General features: G+C 40.2%; 1 protein-coding gene and 1 long non-coding RNA gene across 2 annotated transcripts; one reads left to right on the top strand and one right to left on the bottom strand.

Moving 5' to 3' along the window:
• Positions 1-606: 606 nt before the first annotated feature.
• On the bottom strand, positions 607-3,118 carry LOC147639018 (uncharacterized). The gene is made up of 2 exons (XM_086786621.1): positions 2,979-3,118; positions 607-2,529 (listed from the first exon to the last, which is right to left on the bottom strand). Exon 2 carries the CDS (start codon positions 2,442-2,444, stop codon positions 1,146-1,148), a length of 1,299 nt encoding a protein of 432 aa, XP_086642747.1. The 5' UTR covers positions 2,445-2,529; positions 2,979-3,118; the 3' UTR covers positions 607-1,145.
• LOC147639019 (uncharacterized) lies at positions 2,327-3,280 on the top strand. Its single transcript, XR_015264105.1, has 2 exons — positions 2,327-3,017; positions 3,055-3,280. It is a non-coding gene; the product is annotated as an uncharacterized LOC147639019 (long non-coding RNA).
• The last annotated feature ends 6,418 nt before the right edge of the window (positions 3,281-9,698 follow it).

Below are 9,698 nucleotides of genomic sequence, written 5' to 3' on the forward strand. Positions count from 1 at the left end.
TTCCGACAGTGTAAAAGAACCACATGCATAACCTATTTAACTACCATAAATTTATTGAACATTAATATGTAGGTCTTTTCTAACTTTACTTCAGAATTAATGTGTAGGCCTTTCCTCACTTTCTTCAAAATTCACAAGATCAAAATCTTTTTTATAAAGGTTTATAGGATACATATATATATATACATATATATATATATATATATATATATATATATATATATAAAATTGATTGTCGCGCCATGATAATGAAAGCACAATTAAAAAGAAAATACGGAAATCATTTATTAAGCGTGTAGAGTGACAGGCACACACGTGACACACGTGCAAGATTCAAATTCAAAAGCCAAGTTAAAAGAAGGCCGTGATTAAAGTGCTCTCTGTAAGGTTACAGAAATGCATTACTTGTGGTCACACTATGCACATAATTAATATATATATTCAGTAAGAAGAATCAATTCAAATGCAGCAACAATCAAATCATCCAAATCTAAGGAGCAGCAATGCCTCACATCAACCTAACATCAATCAGTACCCACTCCATTAACCCATCAAAACATATAGCACATAAACAAGCACATAAACCATTACTACCCATTGGCTCTATCATCCAAAAAGAGCAATCTATTCAAGCTTGTGGTTACATACTGCATCTATAGCAATGGCTTCAATCTCAAAATCATGTCCATATGGTTACATGTTCGCTTCAAACCAGTAGTTTGTCGCGCACGCAGGCATGCGGTGTTCCCTATTCAAGAGTGTAGCTCAATCACCTTGTCTGCCCCACAACATACTGATATGAACTTGACCCATCACACACACTGGCCATGGAACCAAAAAAAGACACAGATCTCTGCCACCCATTAGCATTGGCAGCTAAGCAATCTTTAGCATGTCAGGAATGCATTGTCCATAATCCATTTCCATCACCCATTAGCCATTGCTCATTGCCAAGCAATATTGCCTACCTGGATCACCCATCTATCAGCCCCTGCCCATTCCTGAGCACACCTTGCAATCATCCATGAAACAAGAAAAGACCAAGATCTCCACCATCCATTAGCCATTACTGGTAGCCATTAGCCCCCCACGTTCTCACCCCATTTCACGTTTCCGCCACCGCCCCTGCTATGTAGAAAAGAACCTCAAGCACTTGTATTGAAAAGCCTGCATATGATATCAGGCTTCTGATTGCCACCTTGGCAGAAGAAGAGTCTTGAGGGGCAGCTCAACAGGCAATTATCCACAAAGCTAGCCACAATGCTTCCTGGCAACAGTTTCATAAAGAGGGGCAGTAGCGGACCTGTGAGATAGTTGCCATCCAACATCAGCCTCTGCAATGGCTGCAACCCCACCATCCCTGCCACCGCCTTGAGGGCGTAGCTCATGTGTATCCTCCCATAGAAAGCATTGTGGCTCAATGACAGAGAAGATAGCTTTTCCATGCTAGCAAATACACTAGGCAAATTGCCTGCAATTTTGTTATGGCTAATGTCAACTGCTACCATCTGCGATGGGATTATCCCCACAGGATCCTTCACCCCACTGATGATCTTAGTAAACCCATTGTTGGAGAGATTAAGTTGTTGCAGAGAGGGATGCTTGAAAAGGGAGGCATCAATAGAGCCAGAGAGGTTATTCCCACTCAAATCTAGCACATTAAGGGTTGGATTAAGACCATTAACATGGTCTTCTGATAGCCCACCTGTCAACCCATTGTTTTTGAAAGAAACTAAGATGACAAGTGGGGGGAATTGTAGAGGGATGCCCCCCGAGAAGCCATTGCTAGAGAGGTCCAGCACCTGGAGTTGCTTGAGTGAGCTCAAATCTGGCAGCAAGCCATTGAGGAGATTGTGTTGCATTCTGAGTTCAACGAGGGCGGTTAAATTGCTAAGGGCAACTGGGAATACACCGCGGAGGAAATTGTCGGCCACAGTCAGGCTCTGCAGGCTTTGGAGCGAGCCAAAAGACTCTGGGAGGGTGCCCGAGAACAAATTGACCGAAAGATCGAGGATTACGAGCTGGTTGAGCTGCCCAATTGAGCTCGGAATGGGGCCCCCGAGGGCATTTCCGAAAACTTGCAGGTATTGTAGGAATGTGAGGTTCCCTATGGCCGGAGAGAGGGCTCCCCCATAGCCGGAGCTGTCGAGTTTTACAGTTGTGACCCTTTGCAAGCCCCCCTTGTATGACTGACAATTGATTCCACATGAGAAACTCTCTGCTCCAAAAAGATTTTCACATGGGTCTACAGAAAAATCCCATGTGCTCACACATGAGCCTGCTTGAATGCTTGCAGGGTTCAGTGCAGCCTTCACTTGCATTAAAGCCTCCACATCAGAAGGCTCTGTAATTGCATTGATTAGTACTAATTGCACATTTGTAAAAACCATCACAAGTAAGCTCAAGACACTAATCATCATCTTGTTAGCCCTTCTATTGAACATAAGCTTGCATCAAAGGCCCTTTTCCAATGGGTTTCTCCTGCACAGCTCGCTATAGAGATTCCTTCAGTAATTCTGGCGATTTGGGCTGTTTAAAAGATGATTAAGAAGACATTACTCCATTTGGGCTATTTAAAAACAGATTTCAAAGACAGCTTTCCATTTGGGCAGTTGATAAAACAAGAAGAGATACAAATAACGGAGGTAGTAGACAATTATGTGCTGCTTGAAAGCAGATTAACAGAGAAATAGCAGTTTTCGTAGGCCGAAAAGAAGACTAATTTGATGGAAAGCATAGAGGCAGATTAACGCGGCATCTGGGCAAGTAATTAAGGCATTTGGGAAGCATTGCGAAGCGCTAATTAAGAGAAGGTAAAGAAGAAGATTGTCCCTTTGGGGCTGGGTGATGCCCATGATCTGGGCTAATTAGGAGCAGATTAACAAGACAAATGGCTCTGAAGGCCGTTTAGCAGCTGGAAAGCACTAAAAAACACAGCAACAAGGGAGGTAGAGCATCCAAATGGGTTCGATACTGACCAATTTAAAAAGGAATGATACAAAAGCACAACACAGGAGGTCACTGTATAAGCTGGTGAGCTTGATGCCTCAGGAGGTCACTGTATAAGCTGGTGAGCTTGATGCCTCAGAATGGCGCCTTCACAACCGCTTGCTGTTGAGTGGCTCAATAGTGATGGGTTCTTCTCAACGAAAAGAGTAGGAGGCGGTGATTGGGTATGTGTGTGTGTGTGTGTGTGTGGGGAGTGATGCGTGTGTGGAGTTGAGAGATCTTTCATTTGCGTGTGTGGAGTTGAGTGATGCTGTCCAGTTCTTCCAAAACCAGGAGTTGGTGGCTGCCCCATTGCCTTTACTTATACTTGTATCCAGCCTGGTGCCTACTAATAATAATCAGTGACCCTGATTCCTGATGACTCATGAGTCATTCTGATGTGATGACTCATGAGTGATGAGGACTCCCCTCATAATGCTTGTTTTAGTCCATGCTACAGGTGATCTAGAGTGCCAACAACATTATGCATTGTATGTACCTTACCATAGATCTAGAACAGCCAAGGGTATCCACTACATATCTTTGTTGTCTACAACCATCTTCCTTAGAGAGTATTCCCACACCACCATGTTAAGTTGGCCCTGGTGGCATTTAATCTGACTCTTGCAAGAGGATTCCCATGCACCATGGCACAGCTTGTCTGATTAGAGAGCGACGCCGAGGCCAAGTTTTGAGAGGAAATGAAACTATGGCGAAATGGACACAATTTTGTTCAGAAGGCCAAGTTTATTTACATTCTATTGAATGCATTGGCCTTCAAAAAAAAAAGCACATGATGCCCTTTAGAGACATAATGTGTACCCAAGCTAGTGGGCCCATTTTCCCTCCAAACCCTTGCATGGACAAAGATTTTTGTGTGCCCAAGCTAGTGGGCCCATCCACCCCCATACCCTCGCATGGTGGCGAAAATTTTCTATTAAGAGCCTAAGGAGGTGCAATAAGAAAGTTTGAAGCCCCAACTTATTAAGAAGAGGCTTTGAAGATTGGCCTCCTCTTTGCTTTTCACAGAGCTTTTGGTCCTTATTCACTAAGCTACAAGGTCTTCAATTCGGTGAGTGATAACATGCCAAATTCAAATTTTAATTTAAAACGTATGATGTGAGTGACCTCTCACATGTGAAGCCTGACTCATTCTAAAATAAAGAGAAGCCTCACTTAGTTTGCCCACCATGTGGTTAAAGAGGTTGCACAAATGTTGTGGGGTATCCCTCCTGTAACCCCACAACTCCTTCCTTTCTCTTTAGTAGTCTCTTTCATATAAAGCCTATCACTTAGCTACAATAAATCTCCCATAATAACGACTTGTCTTTTCAATTGAAAGGGCTCTTAGAGCCTCATCCAGTGGACCTTTGCTTAAAGCTTTTTGGTTATTTTATTCTTTCCCATCTAATAGTGGATTCAAACATTTTGCAAAATCAAACAACCTACTCCCTTCCCCCATGGGCCTTATACAAACCTCCATTCCTTGCCTCAACCTCCCCTACTCTCGCCTCTGCCTCCTTGCCCTATCTTTAGTAATCTCCACCTCAATACACCTATGTTACTCTACCTAGCAACCTCCCCCCTCCATGTGCCTTGTTATAATCACCCCCACCTTTCCTCCTTACTTCTTCAACTATCCTCCCCCTCCACAACCTCCTCCTTCCCAACACACCCCTTCTTCTCTCCCTTACCCCTTCTATTTTCATCTTCTCCTCTCCCACTTTGCTCATGCATATATGCAATGGTTTGCACAGGTGCACATATGTACATCCACATAGACATGGACACATGCATGCACACATCATGTGTGGTGTGCGTAAGTGCATGCGTGCGTGCGTGTATGTGTGTTGCGGTAGGGCGATTACTAGTGTTTTATGATATGTATTAGAGATTTTAAGGGAGATTCATTATGGATTCGTTTAAGTTTTTTAGTCTTATTTAATTATGTTTTGGAGGAGAATATTATCTTAGCAACAAAGAGGGGAGTGTTAAAAAGCCAAGCTGGCCTCTACTCATTTTCATTAGGTCTTCCACATTTACATTAGCATACTTGATGCATGTGTATGAATTGCATGGGATGTTGTAATAGTGGTTCTTTTTATAATACATGTCTTAGGGTGGTTGTCATAGTTGACTTTTTACATCAAAGCTTACCTTATCCGTGCGTAAAAGTTGAATAATGTAAAAAAACGTTCATCAAAAGTAACATGGGGAGTCAACTAGTGCGCAACAACTAAACAAGAAACAAGTTGTCATTGTAAAAGCCTTGGTAGTTTCAAAGAATGTAGTTTCAAGTTTTACCATGGACCTTGTTTGCACATACCTATCCACTAGTGTGTTTTAACCTTGCTTTGAGCATGTGACCATGGCCCATGGGAAAGTGGTTGATTTATTATTCTCCTCCATGTGTACACATCAAAATTCATCTTTATGGAATTATGATTGATATAAAAAGGCCTTAGGATAGAGTGCAAAAAACCTTTTAAAGATAATTGAGGTCTAGTTAAACATTTATTTTTTAATCTATTTTTGTGTATTTCATCTCAACAAAGAGACTAGAGACTAGTTTCTTAATATGAGAAAATGATACGATGGAGTTCTAGGTCATCATTTAATTTTGAATCTATTTTGGTTTATTTTACTACACATACACTATATTTTGTGTATTTCATCTCAAAGAGACTAGTTTCTTAATGAGAAAATGATGCAATGGAGTTCTAGGCCATCATTTAATTTTGAATCTATTTTGGTTTATTTTACTACACATACACTATGGAGTAGTTTTCATGATAAGCAAATGTTGTCATTTGTGCTATCCAAATTAATTAGTTATGTTGGATGATTATTTTACTACACATATATTATGGAGTAGTTTTCATGATAAGAAAATGATGTCATTTGTGTTATCCAAACTAGGTATGTTGGACGATTGTAGGACGTGTCAAAGGCATAGGTAACAAGTCATGTTTTGATATGAACTGTGTTAAGGTGTATGATGAATGCTTGTTAGGATGTGGAAAAGCTATTTTGTGAGATGAATTATGCTCATTTTAGTGAAGTGCTAGTGTTATTTTTTAGTGGTGCTAGTGTTATTTTAGTGAGGTGCTAGTGTTATTTTAGTGAGGTGCTAGTGTTAATCTTAGTAAAGTGCTAGTGCTAATTTTAGTGAAGTGCTGGTATTATTTTAGTGAGGTGCTAGTGTTATTTTAATGAGGTGCTAGTGTATTTTAGTGAGGTAAATTATGCTAATTTTAATGTTCTAGTGGCATTTTTGAGGTCTATGGTGAAATTTCGATTAAAATAGCACTAAATTTAATGAAGTGCTAGTGTCATTTTTGAGGTCTATGGTGAAATTACTATTAAAGTATATAAAGTTTCCTTCTTGTAAATCTATTTAAAATAATTCTAGTAAGGTGGACATTGTTATCATTCTCACCCTGTTAAAGGGGGTGTGTTCTCTTCCTTCAGCAAGCATGTGATGCCTACCAAGTTAAAAACGGGTGATTATGCTTATTCCACATGTCCTCCACATATCACAATAATGTCATCTCTTTCCATCTCATCAATATTTTAAACCTTCACTTAATGGTTAGAGATGAATGTAATGTTAGAAATCAATGCTCCACCCTAGCATTGTGTTTATATAGGTGTGTTTATATAGGGGTGATGATGGGTTGCTCTATTTTGTAAGGCCCTCTTATAAGTAGTAGTCGTTTTGTGTTCAGCATGCATGAGCACTTGACAATGCTAAGTTTAGACATTAGATGTTAGCCATAGGTGGCCGGATTGTTGTGGGGCTCCTTATGCACACACTTAGCACTATACCAAGTAGGATTCATGTAAGTGGTCTTGTGTGAAAGGAGATCTTCTCGAGACACCCTGTCCTCAAATGGTGGGGCTTATTAAATGACCTCAGATGGACCTATAAGCTACACACCAATCATCGGGTAATGTGGTCAATTTGGTTCATCTAGACCAGCCCATAGGGTGTTTGACATGGGCTGACCTATGATGCAACCTCAGATGGACCTGTAAGCTACACACCAATCATTAGGTAATGTGGTCGGTTTGGTTCATCTAGACCAGTCATAGGGTGTTTGACGTGGGCCAACCTATGATACAACTAGCCCTAGGTATTATATATAGATGGATTTAGCAACATCCTTTATCATATTGAGATGGATTTAGATGGATTTAGATGGATTTAGCAACATCCTTTATCATATTGAGATGATCGAGTTTAGATCTATCTTCAATATGTTGTGCGCCCTTGCTAGTGCATAACATTCCCAGTCTCAAAGTCTATTGAGATCACCATTAAATCTCCTTCCTGAAGTGTCATCAATTTGTAATCTCATTTGTAAAGAATAATTTGGTATTATCCTGCATTAAATTTTTCCCTTGTGTGTGGAAGATTCTATAGTTTGTGTGAATGCATGTCATATTTTCTTAGATGTAAAAAAATGACTTGGATACTTCCAAACTAATAAGAAAATTTTTAATAAGTTGGAGGAAATAATACACATGATTAGCACAAGATGTTTCACATATATTCAATTTACTTATATAAGCTTCATGATGGTCTTTCATTGTAATTACATATTTGTAATTACATAACATTGATTGTATGTATTGTGTTGCATAGTTCATTCTTCCCATATGCATTAGCGGTGTGGAGATCCAAAAGTGTGTGAGGCCATCTACAAAATGGGGATTGTGGCGAGGTAAGAAAAACTAAAATTCTAACATGGCTGTATTGTTGCGCTAGTTTTTGTAAGACATGTTATGCTAATTATATGGACTCAACTCCATCTTAGGTCCATCCATCCACTATTGATGTAGCTCAAGTAAATGGCAGTGGAGGTAGTGTGCATGATAGAGGAAAACCTTCCAAGAACTATCCTCACTACTTAATTGCATCTTGTGGTACACTTGATAGATGAAGTGTCGGTGTGCTGTGTGCATGCTTGGTGGATGTTCTTCCTTGAGCGTTTCATGAAGACCTTTAAGGGTTTTATTAGGCAAAGAGCTAGGCCAGAAGGAAGCATGGCAGAGGATTGGTTAGTGCAAGAAGCATGTGTCCACATTTCAGAGTATCTCGCTTGAGTGGATCCCACAATGCCACGATTGTGGAGTAATGAGAATGATGGAGCGCATTGTGTGAGGAGCTTGGCTGAACCAAACCCTTCTCCAAAAGCTCATTAACCTACTTCATGGTCTCCTCTTGTGTGGTACTCACACGATATGCGGGTTTGTTAGGTGGGGAACTACCTGGCATAAGATCTATGCGACGATCCTCGGGTCTCTCACGAGGTAGTAGCACAAGGCAAAGGAAGAGCAACGAGAATGGACACACCAATGTTGAAGAAGGTGAATACATTTTGTATTCTCAATAGTGGAGTTATGAAGAGGTGGGTGGTAAGGTATAAAGAGGTGAGGAGAAACCGATACGAGGAGAGAAGAGCATTTAGGATGCATTTGAGAGGCTTTCCATTTCTGCATCACTTCCAAAAGATTGTTCTATTGATTGTCTTTATGAAGGAATGAAAAAGGCCAAATAACATGGAGAGATAACATGACAGAAGAAGAATGGGAGTACGCAAGAGGATGCGAGCCTCATGTAAGTGTGTCTCAACTTTCTCTTTTTTTATTCAAGTAGAATCTCATGATATGGTTATTCAATATCATAAATATATTTCATTTGGTGTTGGTGGTAGTATAAGGTATACAATGCCATGTGGTTTGAAGGAAGGCATTTCCGTAGTCAACCGTATAGATACAAAGAGAAATACCCAAGATTGTGGGGTTTTGGCAAACTTTGAGCAAGAAAGTGGAGCAATGCTTGATTATTATGGTGTGATTCAATACATCCTAAAGGTAAGATTCAAGACATTCTAAATTTTTATATTAGATGTGAAGTGAAGTGGTTTAAGGATGTGGCATATGGAGGCGCTCAAGAAACCATGAAAGACATCCAAATGGATTTATGGTGATCAATTCCACAAAATTTTGGCAAACAGGGAGGGACACATTTGTGCTACCTCACCATTGTAAGTATATTCTAACCATAAACTTTAATTATATCATCCTTATGCATGTTTAATTTACACTCGATGTGTTTCTTCTTACATTATTATGACATTATGGAGTTTACCTACAAGCTCAACACTTTCTAATGCAATCTCAAGCCTTGCAGCAGCAATCACCATCTTATGTGTACTATGTACTTACTTCACTTTGTGTGACTATGTTCTGAGCTAACCCTAACCCTGCCTGCCTGTCTACAGCAACCCACTAGGCCAATAGTGGTATCAGAGCCTTTCCGTTACCCCTTCATGCCAAGGGGTATTTCTAGCTATATTTGGTAGTGATATGTGTGACACTAGGACTAGCCAGGGTACTTTTTCCCTCTTTAGGAGGCTTTTTCGCCATGCTAGTATACACCCCTATTGGGGTATAATTATCATCTTTGTATAGCACACATTCATTATCTGTCTATTATCTCATTGTGTGCTTCCTTGATCTTCTCTACTGTGTGTGTGTGTGTGTGTGTGTGTGTGTGTGTGTGTGTGTGCATGTGTGTGTATGCATGTGTGAAATAGATCCTCCAAGTGATTCAAAACATACCATAGGCATGGTCGAACCAAATTATATTAGGTTTAATAGATGACAAAATCTTGTTCTGAGCCTCTTCATCCTTTATGCAT

The sequence above is a fragment of the Cibotium barometz genome, chromosome 4 (assembly GCF_041138505.1).
Source record: "Cibotium barometz isolate CiBa-2024 chromosome 4, ASM4113850v1, whole genome shotgun sequence".
Lineage (NCBI taxonomy): Eukaryota > Viridiplantae > Streptophyta > Polypodiopsida > Cyatheales > Cibotiaceae > Cibotium > Cibotium barometz.